General features: G+C 41.8%; 1 protein-coding gene across 2 annotated transcripts in view; it reads left to right on the top strand.

The window, feature by feature from the left end:
• fibcd1b (fibrinogen C domain containing 1b) overlaps positions 1-14058 on the top strand; it is a 105948-nt gene that overhangs the window by 71779 nt on the left and 20111 nt on the right. For both annotated transcript variants that reach the window (XM_039659315.2, XM_039659316.2), the window contains one exon: positions 711-807. In XM_039659315.2, coding sequence (XP_039515249.2) covers positions 711-807 — 97 coding nt within the window. The remainder of the gene's footprint in view (positions 1-710; positions 808-14058) is intronic.

Genomic DNA, 14058 nt, shown 5'->3' on the forward strand with positions numbered 1-14058 from the left:
ATTTTACCTCAAAGCTAAAACGGAATAGTTGTTTACTTGAAAACACGCGTCTCTCTTTTTAACAAGTCAGCCAAACTCATACCTCCAAGCGAGAACGGATGAGGAACCAGGAGGGGCGGTGCCCGGGCAATGACGCACCACGCAGACGACACCCACAGGTAAACAGTGACTCGAAACCCTTTTTAAATCGCCCCGCATCGTTATGATTGAACTCACGACCGAACGCATTAGGTTAATTGGACGCGGCAGTACATCCCACTACACTAAGAATATTCCCGCTCATCCGTGAGAGATACGAGACCGGTGCGTCTCACAGGTGTTGCTCATCGTAATCATGCCACCGGCCTTGTGCCGTTCACCAGCGGCCCTCACTCGTCCTGCTCGTAAACATAATGAATGGCGACTGTAGAACACAAAAGCCGAATCCCGGACATTTTGGGCGATCTCGAAACACATTTTCATGCAGACTCAACACGGAGACTCACTAGTAGCCTAGACTTAGTAGCCCACTGTGCTGTTGCCAGTTGAATTCATACAGTAGTTTTACTTAATTCAAAAACATTTTCCTTTGTATGAAGCCACATTACGATCAGTCATTAAAAAAAACGTAATATACTGTATACCCTGCAACCCACTAAAAAGGTTTTGACCACACATTTTCTATTTGAATTGGTTGTGTATCATTCTGTTGTGCTTTGTGTGTGTGCCAGGTGATCCAGCGCAGGGAGGATGGGTCTGTGAACTTCTTCAGGGAGTGGGATTCCTACAGAGAAGGATTTGGCAAAATCACTGGAGAGTATTGGCTCGGTAAGTTGTGTCTGTGTATGTGAAAGAGAGGAAGTCTGAGCATAAACTGTGATTAGTGTAAAAAGCTGCCAACACCCACATGCCCTCTAAAGCACAGAAATGCAGGCAATTGCACCCTTAGGCGTTTTCACACCCCTGGATACACTGCAGTTTAATTCAGCACCAGGTACTCACTGTCCATCCGTTTGTCCATCCATCCATCCATCCATGTATCTATCTATCTATCTATCTATCTATCTATCTATCTATCTATCTATCTATCTATCTATCTATCTATCTATCTATCTATCTATCTATCTATCTATCTATCTATCTATCTATCTATCTATCTATCTATCTATCTATCTATCTATCTATCTATCTATCTATCTGTCTATCTGTCTGTCTGTCTGTCTAGAGAGAGAGAGAGACAGAGAGATCTGTCTGTCTTTCTGTCTGTCTGTCTGTCTGCATTGTCCCTTACATGCATTTATTTGTTGCTCCATCCTAGAAACTGAAAAGCACTGAATTAGAGCGCTAAGCATCTATCTCCACATGATTACTGGATGAACAGCATCAACTATTTACCTCTGCTTTTCTTCCACTCCATGTAGCAAGCAGAAATCAAATCAACAAGAAAGCCCAAATTGCCATGTTTACCATTTTTTTGCAAGCCAAAATGGCTTTTGACAGCCAAAGCTCTATAATCAAGCTCTTAACCTGCAGAGAGGTTTAAACTACAATCATATTGTGTGTGTGTTGGTCTGCGCGAGTGTTTTTGTACCTCTGTTCACGTAATGGGACTAGCTTGTTGTTCTCTGCTAAGTTGCAGAGAGAAAGAGAGAGAGAGATGTACAGAGAATTTAAAGGACATAAAAACTCAAACACACACACATACACACATAGGTCAAAAATTGGTACAACGAATGCAGGATGACATATACATGTGGCATCAGTCAGTCCCAAGGGTACGTGGATGAAGATACAGTTGTTTCTAATATTGCCAATGCCACCCCTCATCTACTGGTGTGGTCAAGTGAGGCACTTGCACTCCAGGGAATATGGAAATATATTCTCGTTGTCTTTCCCCTGCTAGGTAGATTAACATCAATATAAAGTTTGGTTTAGTCAAGTGTGAACTTACAGACTGGTTCTCAACACACACACTGTTTGTATGCTGCGTTGCAGGCAGTCATTACACTTTCTATAGTGTCCTGTGCTGCTTATTCCCCATAAGCTGAGAGAGGGACAAAAGAAGTCTATAGTGTCTGCGTACTCAAACAAAATAGACATTGTTTACCCTTGAGATTTAGATAAAGCTTACATCATGTTCCTTTTAACCAGTCAAATTCCCTCATGACTTAATTTTTATTCCTAACCCTTGACCCTGTGTCATCAAAAACTTCCACTGAATGCTCATGGGAGTAATGGTGAGGCTTCACTTCTTGTGTGAAACAGGGCTAGTTTTATTTTGCTGTGGTTATGTTTTAAAAATTACAGCTTTCCCTCCCATTACAGTCTGGAGTTGCAATGTTTGCTAAGAAATCTTTAGTTTTCACACACTATAGTTTAGATCATGTTTAGATTTGTCCGTGGTTGATGGCAAACCAACCGTCCGCCAGAGTCTAACCCTGGCAGCATCGCGGGGAACATATTCAACGCACTTGGACTTTGCACCATGAAAACAAATACTTGCGTCCCATGGTCCCATCATGATTGCCTCTCTCATCTACTACGCGATATCACAGTTTGACATGTCTGTCGTTGGAAAGATCCACGTGGTGTCAAGAATAATTAAGAGACCGTGTCTTCTCATAGGTTCAGAAAACGTAATAATTATAAGACGCCGATGAGTCGTCAACGCACTCACATGGACACGATGAAGATTTTAAACCCGGAAGACGAAAAAAGCGGAAAAAAACTCAGATTTAACCATTTTAACCCTACTGTTAAATCTAACAGATTTTAACATTGTCTTCAATGCTGTGCAACACACATGCCTCTGTTAAAATCTCAGAAAATTTGGTTTGGAGTTTCATGACCCTTTAAGACAGAGACTTGGTCAGTCACGCACGCATAGTAGGCTACATACATACCTGTCATCAAATCAAGGTGTTTGATTTGTCACTTTACCATGTTCATGTACAGAGACTCAGAGACTCAGAGATGAATATTTAAGTCAGAAGGACTCAGTCCCTTTAAAAATATTTATTTAGAAGAAAAAAAAACACAATACATTTTCGATTTTCCTGGTTAAAATTGTGAAATTGACTAAATACATACAGTATGAAACGGAGGCCTGCAAGTATACCTCACTCCTCTTATCTCAGTTTAATGTTAGAGCATTATATTAGAGTGTTCAATGTTAGAGCGCCTGATTTTCATGCCGGAGAACCGGGTTCGAGGCCCGCTCGGAGCGGGTCGAGTAGGACCCAGGTGGAGGGGTTACATTGGTGCCGTGACCCGGATGAGAGTGAGGTTTAGGGGGGTGAGTGTAACGGAGGCCAGCTAGCAGTTGCTGTGCAAGTAAACCTAACTCCTCTGATCTCAATAGGCACTCTAGCGACAGACAGGCTGCAGTCTTTAGCCTCCTTGTTAGAGTGCCTGAGTCTCATGCCGGAGACCGGGGTTCGAGGCCCGCTCGGAGTGGGTCGAGTTGGACCCGGGTGGAGGGGTTACACATACACTATATATAAAATATTAACAATAGCCTAGATAGTATATCCTATGAATCGTTAAAAGGGAACCCCCTCAGTAACACTACACTAGAGAAAAATATATGGATTATCATATATTAGTTCACACGTTTCCATACATTACGACGTTATGAAATGAGATTGAAGTAAAAACATGAAGCCTAATGTTTGGTGTGTTTATCTTTTCAAACCCATAGCGCGAGTGACTCAAACTCACAGCACATGCAGAGGACATTTACTGAAGCGATCAAGCCGCTGCAAATTATGAAACATTATTCTTACCATATTATACGTCTACAAACACAGTATTTAATGTCTTACCTTAAAAATCGTTCTCATAATCAAATCGTGTTCTTCTAATTATGAGGTAAATCCAAGGTAAACAGCACAGAACAAACAACTCGATGGAAAGCAGAGCAGTACTGAAGTCGCGGATTCTTTGTTTTGAGGGTGATAAGGGCGGTAACAGCTCTGCGTTCCTCCACATGGATAATTTGCATATGAACAGCTTGTGCGTGTGTGGGCGTGGTCACATTAGCGCTCATCAGCTCGGGCTGGAGAAACTGTAAATGTCGTTGCTTTCATACGAATTAATTAAAGAGACAATATTTGTTTTTGATACGATCAACATCATTTAAAAATGGAGGCTTCAAGCTTCTTAAAGACATGTTTCATGTCACAGTGACAAGCATTCACTGAGTTATAGGTCATTTTCTGTCGCGTTTCAGAATGAACTTCACATCGAGAGTGATTTTTAATGAAAAACAAAACTTCTTGTTTTTATTATGAGTGTACACAAATAAAAAGAAGTATAAAAACATTTAACCTCTTAACTGTCACCCCCCCTTTTTTGAATAGACATGAAAATGCACATTTCGAACTTAAATGGTTGTAATTCAAGAATGCTTTGGAATATAGACATATGATTGGTCTTGTTTTAAAGAAGACATTTGGCAGATTTTTGTAGAAGTGAAATAAATTAAGAAAGTGATACAGAAAAAAAGTTATAGAAGTTTGAGTTTAGGGAAATGTACAATGTAAAAATATTAATTATTCATATTTTACATAAAATATATATTTTCAAAACCTGGGCTACTCTAAAACGGCAGAAAGATCAAAGCCAAAAATCTGAACAAGTTGTGTTTCAAATTTTAGGTTGATATCTCAAAAAATGAGTTTTCAGTAAGATTTTGTTTGAGCGCAGTACCAAACTTTTTCACTAGGGCACAACCAGACTCCATTACTGCCCATATAAGGGCGTCTGCATTTCCATTCATGTTTTGAGTGATATGAACCATTATTTTCACAATTTTCATACAATTTCTGAAGTAGAGATCCTATTCAGAAGTAATATGGGAAGTTTGGCAGATTTTGAAATGAATTGAACCTCTAAGAAACACATACAAAGAACACGCATGTAAGTCATAGCTAGCTGCCACGTCACAAATGGTGAATTTATTATTTTTTTCTTGATATTTCAAACTTTTCAGACCTTTTTTTCCAAAATAATTGAATAGATTCTATCTTTTGAACTTTTGGCATGAAAACAAACTGAGGTTTCTACCCTTTTTTCAAGATTTTTCATGTTTACTGCTATTTTAAAATAAAGGTCTGAACACGCCTTATGAGTATGAAAATATTCTTGTTGCATATTGATAAATTATGGCTTCTCTGTAATATATTTTGAAAATCAGTCACCAAATATGGAAACTAGAGATTGTAAGCTTTCAAATGATATATAGTTTGTCAATATTATTTAAGGTATTTACTAAGATATTGTTGTTTTAAAAATATAGTGGCAAACGTCCCACCTGTGGGACGGTGACAGTTAAGTGGTCAATGAAGGTTCATTTGAGCTTCTACTGCTTCCTGATAAACACCAACCTTCGTGCGCAGTGGCTGCACAAAATAGACATTTTGGGCGACGCGCAAAAAATAATAAAAATATTAAACATGTGTTTGTTGTACAGCCACGGATCAGTTATTCACTGCAAACGCATCATAATATATGAACGCACTAACAGCACGCTCCTGCACCGCAACACACACTGCAAACGGGTGTGAAACGGACGTTAGATCCACCTACAGTTCTTAGAAACTTAGATGTGTTTAAGAACTCTTTTTTTTTCGTACAACAGCAGCACTCATCTTGTTTGATTGTTAGCGGATGCGGATGACCAGTCGTAGACCGGAAACTGATATGCCGACTTCTGACAAAAGCGGAAGTTCGAAACTACGCTTGTGCAGATAGCCCATTCGATCTAATCAGCAAAAATCAGTTAAACTGACTCTATCATCACTGGAGAAGTCAGTCACACTTCACAAAGCAAACATGACAAAGGAAATGAGAGATCATTATCATGTGCTTTTTAGACACATTCACTTTCTTTTTTTCTATTTCACTCTCTGTTCTCTTTCTGTCACTATCAGCACTCTCTCTTAATTTATTTCCTTCTGGTTGTAAATCCTCACACTCCCTGATCAATTATAGCACCATGAATTATGGCTCCCAACAAAGAGCATCCATTTTCTGTGCAAGTCATGAGTGCACCTCTATAATTTTCTCTCGCACAGACACACAATCTCGAGCAGGACAACTAGTGCACTTCCCATAATGCACTAACTCAGGCTGACTATGGGTGTCATTTGAGTTTAATATTGCTATGAAATATGATGCGCATAAAAAGTAAGTGGAGAACGAAGGGAGGATGTTGAGTCTTAATTGAGTGAGTGCATTAATATCAGTCCAGTGTCATAGAGGTGAAAGTGATCTCAAAATATAGATGTGTTCTGTAAGTGTGTGTCTGTAAGTAGCTCATTGAAACCTTAGAGTTATTTACATTTAAATTTATTCATTTAGCTGACGCTTTTATCCAAAGCGACTTACAATTGCTATATATGTCAGAGGTTGCACGCCTCTGGAGCAAGCAGGGGTTAAGTGTCTTGCTCAGGGACACATTGGTGTCTCACAGTGTATTTGAACCCGGGTCTCTCACATCAAAGGCATGTGTCGTATCCACTGCGCCATCACCACAACACCAGTTACGAAAATATTAATCATAATCCTGTCGACCTAAGCTCTGTGAACAGACATTGCATTTGGATTTACTTGCATGTCATTTCTGTCCATTTGAAATGCTTTTTCCCCTCAAATCTCCAACCCCTTCTCATTGCCACCCCCCCCCCCCCATATGGCATTATATGACCCCTTTAAGGTTTTGTATTAACTGTGAAAAACAAAAGAAGATATTTTAATGAACATCCAAAAAAGGGAGTCAAAAAGATTTGAAATGACATAAAAGTGAGTAAATTCTGTCATCATTGTTATTTGGTGATGAACTATCCCTTTAAGGCTTTGTTTTGTTTTGTTTTGTTTTTTCTGCAGGGATGTATTTAAAACTCTTTCAAAATGCAGTTGTAATGAAGAACATTGAATTAACCATGTAGTTTTATGAATGACTCATATTCTGTTAATATGCTGAGCTTTGATCATAGTTGCTGTTAGGCTGCTGTTTCATAACATTTATATTAAAAATATGCATTATTTTCTCTTTTTTCACTTACTCTTCTGGTTTATATTATGGGAATCTCTTGAAATGATGTCAAAAAAACGTGTCATGTAAGAGTACATCTTATTTGGTTCAGGGGATTTTCATTTCGAGTTAGAAAAAAATAATTTCCTCGGTTGTTTTGTATAATGAAAAAAGTTACAGTTACATTGGAAATGTTCGGAAAGACATTACATGTCTTAAATCAGATTTGCTGTCTCTGACTCTGCCTTGATGCACTTAGTTCTGCGTACAGTTATGCCGGTGAGTCGTTTCTCTGGCTTTGCTCACTGCTTTTGAACATCTAAACACATGTGACACATACTATGTGTCAGGCACAGGCAGTGAGTTAGAGACTAAATCTGCTTTCCCCCTCAGGTGTCACTTTCTCTGAGCTGCTCTTCAAACTTAGGTTTTCCTTCTGTAACTGGATTCTAGAACACAGTGAAAATAGGTGATGAAACCTCATCCACACTGATCCAGAGCTCACTCATGTACCTCACGGCATCCATTTCACTGTCTTCATCTAGTTTTGCTCCTAAGTATACTGTTAAAGCTACACTATTGATTGAGGCTAACAACACCATAACTAAATTACAGAAATAAAAAACTATGAGCAGGTTTCATTGTTAACAATACAAAATCATTAACTTTCAATTACCATCTTTACGTAATTTTTCAATTGTCCAATCCATATTCTATCTTAGGCTTTACTTTAATCTGAAAAATGTTCCACATTGCAGTGGCATTGTACAGTAGTCATTCATTCATTCATTCATTCATTGAGATTGTCTTTTCAACAAGCATAAAAATGGCTCAGGTTACGTATGTAACCCTGGTTCCCTGAGAGGCCGGAGATCCCTCTGCGTGATTACGTCATGAAGTACATGTAAAATCAGTCCAATGGAAGCCCGAGACGTCATTGGTGACGTCATAGACCAGGAAATTATCTGCGCCAGCTTCTGAAAAAAAACCTGAAGCAAGTCGATTAGGGCATGCAGGAAGTATGGCAGGCAAAACGCAGCGTCTCGTTCCCTCTCAGGGAACCAGGGTTACATATGCAACCCGAAAGGTTCCCTTTCATGGGAACTTGAAGCTGAGTTTTGAGACGCAGTGGAATCCCCCATATCCACTATGCCATAGTGACAAATGCCCGTTCTGTGTGAAGTCCTTGGCACTAAGAAGCAAGCAACCTAGCCCTAGGAATGGAGAGGTCAAGGTCATAAAACCTAACAAATGTACAGTATGTGGAGAGGACCATCCTGCCGCATTACAAATGTCAACTATCCATTTGCTCATAACCTGTTTAGATGCAGGGCACCCTTTCTTGAGTGACCCAAAGCAGAAAAATAGCTGTTCAGACTTGCGCCACAGGGCAGCTCTGTGAACGTAGTCATCTTATGCCCGAACTGGACATAACAGGTTCAATTGTTCCTGATCTGGGGTATTAAACAGTGGAGGATAAAAGGCCTGCTGCACTGGGACCTTAGGAATATAACCCGGTCTAGGGTAGAGAAATGCCTTCACCATACCAGGTGTAAAATCCAGACATGAGGGAGCAACTGACAAGGCATGTAAATCTCCAATTCTCTTGATAGAAGAAATAGCAAGGAGAAAAAGAGTCTTTAGAGTGAGACATTTTCCTGAAACTTCTTCAATGGACTCGAAGTGAGCCAAAGCCAGACCTTGAAGTACAACGGCTAAATCCCATGCCAGTGCTCTAGAGTGCAGTGCAGGTCTCAACCTCAATGTACCACGGAGAAAACGAGTAGTAAGAGGATCTCTCCCAATAGAAACACCCCCATAGGGGTGTGGTAGGCAGATATAGCCATCACGTAAACTCCATGGGAGAGCCGTCTAGAAGAGACATCATGTCTGAAAACCAAATTCGAGTCGGCCAGTAAGGCGCTACTAGTAGCAGATGAGCCCCTTCCCGGCGAACCCTTTCCAGGACCCATGGAAGCATGGATATCGGGGGAAATGCGTACAGGTGTAGCCTCAGCCACACATGCACCATCGCATCCAGTCCGAGAGGAGCTGGCTGCGTGAGGGAGAACCACATGGAACAATGGGTTGTATCTGACGATGCGAAAAGGTCTACTTGAGCTCGACCAAAATTCTCCCACAGCAGCTCCACCACATCTGGGTGAAGTCTCCACTCCCCGGGCTATAGCCCCTGCCTCGACAGGATATCCGCCCCCACATTCTGATGCCCCGGAATGTACACTGCTCTGAGAGATATCAACTTCCCCTGGGCCCATAGGAGGATCTGATGGACCTGCTTGCAAAGGTGACTTGACCTCAGACCCCCCTGATGGTTGATATAGGAGACCACTGATGTGCTGCCCATTCAGACCAACACATGATGGCCTCCCAGGTCTGGCAGGAAATATTTGAGAGCACGAAATACCGCCATCATTTCTAAACGATTTATATGCCAGGAACATTGATGATCCTGCCAAAGACCTTGCGCCGAGCGGCCACTCATGACCGCCCCCCATCCCGTGAGGGAAGCATCCGTCGAAAGCATGATGCGTCAACAAGAAACCCCCAACACTGGGCCCTGGGCGAGGAACCGAGGTTTCTTCCACATGACCAAGGCATGAAGGCATCGCCGCGTGACCTTGATCCTGCAGAATTTATTTCCCCTCGGAGAAAACCCCTTGGTCCTGAGCCACCAGTGCAGGGGTCTCATGTAAAGAAGGCTAAAAGTGATTATGTTGGACGCAGATGCCATGAGACCCAACAGTCTCTGAAACTGTTTTACAGTGAGTGACTGGCCTAATTTCACATTCTTTATAGCTGTGAGAATCGAAGAAATACCTGCAGGGAACAGACGTGCCTGCATTGTGGTCGAATCCCAAATTACACCTAGAAAAGTGGTCCTCTGAGCTGGGAGGAGTACACTCTTTCAGGTGTTGAGCCACAACCCCAAACCCTTTATATAGGACAGAACGACATCTTGATGACGAACTGCCAACTGCTCTGACCGAGCTAAAATCAACCAATCGTCGATGTAATTTAGTACGCGAATGCCCTAGTACTTCATGGGAGCCAGAGCTGCATCCACACATTTTGTAAAGGTGTGGGGTGATAAACCTTGTACTGGTATGCTTCGCCCCCAAAAGCGAACCTCAGGAACTTCCTGTGATGAGGATGGATAGATACATGGAAATACACATCTTTCAAGTCTATTGTGACAAACCAGTCCTCGGACTGAATCTGTGATACAATCTGTTTGAATGTAAGCATTCTGAACATGAGTGTCTGAACCCTGTTTTTTAACTGGTGCAGATCTAGAATTGGACGCAACCCTCGATCCTTCTTTGGAACAATGAAATAACGGCTGTAAAACCCTGACTCTCTGTTGGGAGGAAAAACCATATCTATAGCTCCTTTTCGAAGAAGTGTCAGTATTTATTGCTCCATGACCAGAGCCTGCTGTGAGTCCACTACTGTAGAAAGGACCCCTTGAAATCTGGGCGGACGAGAACCAATCTGAATTCTGTAACCCTTTTCTATTATGTGCAGGACCCATATAGAAATATTTGGCAGAAGTTTACACGTTGCCAGAAATTCTGATAAGAGAAACAGCCTCTCGAGATTGGCCTCTGGATTTGATTGAACAATCATTTCGGCACACTGAAGCAGCGAATCGGCAGGGAACAACCAAACTGACCATTCTACAACCCTCCTCAGAGGATTGCATGGGAATGCTGACACCTCTGTGCCCTGAAATGGCAAACCGGAAGGGAATAACCAATGTGGCAACGCTGCGACTCTCCTCTGAGAATTGCCCCCCGGAGGGTGCAAAGGAGAGACGGTTCGTCAGCGATGGCACGATTGCGTCAGCACTAACTTCCTCACAATCATCTATGTCTCTCAGCAGGTCAGCCTGGTATGCTTTTAATATCGACATAGTGTGTAAGCATGCCGCAGCCTGACCTGCTGCCGAATACGTTCTTTAATGGCTTGTTGGGTAACGTCTGGGCTTTCAGCAATGACCCTGACTCAGGGGAGAGATAGCTTGCTGCCTCGAGAACTGATTGGGCATGCTCCACGCCCAAACAAGCAACACAAAGCTGATGTGTGTCCCCACCCGTGATATAACGAGGGCAGGGAACAACACAACGTCTATAATCTTGCTTGCTTGCCATGATAATAGATATATGAAAATGTTGAGCTTGACAGACAATAATAAATAGACAAGGACAGATTTCACAGAAAACGCTTGCTGAAGGTACAGAAGCTGGTGTGGTCTGATTTCAGGGGTGCTTTATAGTTTTCTGGTCTATGACTTCACCCATGACGTCTCGGGCTTCCATTGGACTGATTTTACTTGTGCTTCATGACATAATCACACAGAGCGTTCCCACCGCGTCTCAAAACGCAGCTCGAAGTTCCCTTGAAAGGGAACTACTTATTGCAACAACAACAAAACAACTCAAGAGTGATTGGTTTTTAATCATCTTACATATTAAAACATAATGTATCGTGTAATATTATCAGCATTTTTTTTTATCCATTTGGGTGGTTTCTCAATTTAAAGTCAGGGAGAGATCATTTCCGTTCTTCTCTAGTCTTAATGGGACAGAGAGAATCTAGACAGCTGTTCAAAGACACCCCTCAACTTTCTGCCCTCTCCATTGCCCTCCATATCTCCATCACACTATTCATGCCCACTCTTCACTCTTCTCCACCAAACACACACTTCATGTTTCTTTCTGTGAGTTCTCTTTTCCATTCCCCTCCTTTCTTTCCTTTTCTTTTGCACTGAGTCACATGGAGAGAAAAAGCATTATGAATATTTTAACTTGCAGAAATGTCACTAAAAAGAAGACAGAAAGAGAAAAAGTGTAATGATTCAAGTGCTGTTTCTGTTTCCTGGAGTAAAACCATGCGAATGTGAAAAAAAAATGGCTTGGGGGATATTTATAACCGCTCGAAACATTTCCCTCGGAACATACTTTTCAAATCTAAGCAAATAAATCATTAATATTTGAACCTTTTACCATGGCAAAAACAGAAATACGGCTGTGTACTGTCTGTGTATGAATTGTTAATGAGTCAGACAATTGTAACACTCAAATTAGGTGCAAATTGAAGACATAAACACATTAATCAAAATGAAGAAATCCTTTTGTCTGTTTAGCTGGCAGAAGATGGAATGTTGCACCATTATTTAAATGCATAACAACTTAACATGTGTTTATTATAAACATCTAAAAGATGTTTTGTATTTCTGTTTTAGAATGATATCTGTATTTGTTAAGAGTGCGTTTGTGTGTAAAGTAACCCAGAGGAGCTTTGCAACATTATGGATTGCTCTGAGTCTGACCCAATTTTTCCCAGCATAATTGCTGGAATATGTCATTTATAGAGTGGTATTTATCACAGGTGTGCTGTGTGAGTGCCGTTGCCCATAGGCGTTTTACTGTGCTGCTCTCTTAAATTTGTGCTTAACATACAATCCTCTTTCTGCCTCAATATATCAGTGTCTATTTATGTTTACTGGCAGATAGGAAGTGCCCAGAACCGCATTGCACAGGTCTGCAAGCCACACCCACTAACCCGGAACAGCGCAAACAGAGAAATCACTCTTTCTCCGTCTACAAGGCTAACGTTAGCTGTCACCAGAGTTTGAAATTCATTTCACACAAAATGTCTAGTTAGTTGGCCATGGTGAGCAGGACGATCGAGGGACGTAAGAGGACCGCGCGAGGCCGGTGGCGTGAGTGATAATGAAAGACACCGCGTGTCGGTCTCGCATCTCTCACGGAGGAGCCGAAGCATAAATGAGGAGCGACGACGGCAGATCGAGAGAGAAACAGGCCTGATTTTATGTTGTTTTGTTTCTGTTGTGTGTAACGTTACAACGAGGGGCTGCTGGCTTATACTTTCGTTTAGTATTTGTTCATTTTACTATTAAAATATTTAAATGTTCGCCGGTTCCCGCACTCTTCTTCCCACAACAACAAACCCCGTTACCGTTACATTGGCAAACTCATTAGTGAATTACTCCCTGTTTGTTTTCCTGTCTATATCATGATTCTATATCCAGGGTGAATTACTGCATCACACCTGGATGTTCAGACAGTCGAAACTAGGTTGGTTCACATCACGATCACAACACAAACGTCCGTGTGCTCGTCTGATTCAGAGATTTCTTCCAGGAACAAATGCCATCGTTGAAATTTTCTGCAGCAGACAGACTCTAGCTGTGTCCGTATACTCCGTAGCGCCCAGCGATAGCACAAGCAAAATCAGTCCGCCTCAGCTAGAGCCAGTCCGGGATCCTCGACCGCGAGCACAAGCACAATCAGTCCACCTCAACTGGAGTCAGTCTGGGCTTATCTATCGCAACAGGCCGTTAAACCATGACCATTCAAAAATATGACTGGGTTTCTAAAGATACAAAGCTTAATGCAAATGGGTGAAGTGTCCCTTTAAGTTCAGAGTTTGGTTAGGGATAGTATAATTTATTATGGTATATTATGTTTTAATGTTCATTTTATATTATAAAAATGTATGCTTCAATTGCTATATAAGTTGTATAATCTTGTATATATATATTTTTTCATCGCTTGGCTTTGCAAACAAAGATTTAGGAAGGAAATCCACGTTTTCTACAGGCACACTGGTGGCTGACGAGGCCTATGCGGGACAGGCAGGTCCAGCCACAAGGGGAAACGATTCTTCCTTTTTCTCCTTTTATCCTCCATACTGGCCCTACGGGTATCTTCAAAGAGGGAGGTGGTCGGGTGGACTGTGCACCGCCAGGAGTCGTGATCAGCTGCTTGTGTTGCCCACTGATGGTGATCGATGCAGCAAGAAGTGTGGGACTTCTTCAGGGAGTCTCTGTACCGTTTTTGTGGTGCCCCGATGTTTCGGTAGCCAGAGGACAATTCCCCGTACAGCAAGATCTTAGGTAGCCGATGGTTCTACATCCTGAAGACGTGCCCTGCTCAGCGAAGTTGTACCTTGAGGACGATAGCCTTGATGCTAGTGACCTCCGCTGACTCGAGGAC

Source organism: Pimephales promelas, chromosome 4 (genome assembly GCF_988280905.1).
Source record: "Pimephales promelas chromosome 4, fPimPro1.hap1.1, whole genome shotgun sequence".
NCBI lineage: Eukaryota > Metazoa > Chordata > Actinopteri > Cypriniformes > Leuciscidae > Pimephales > Pimephales promelas.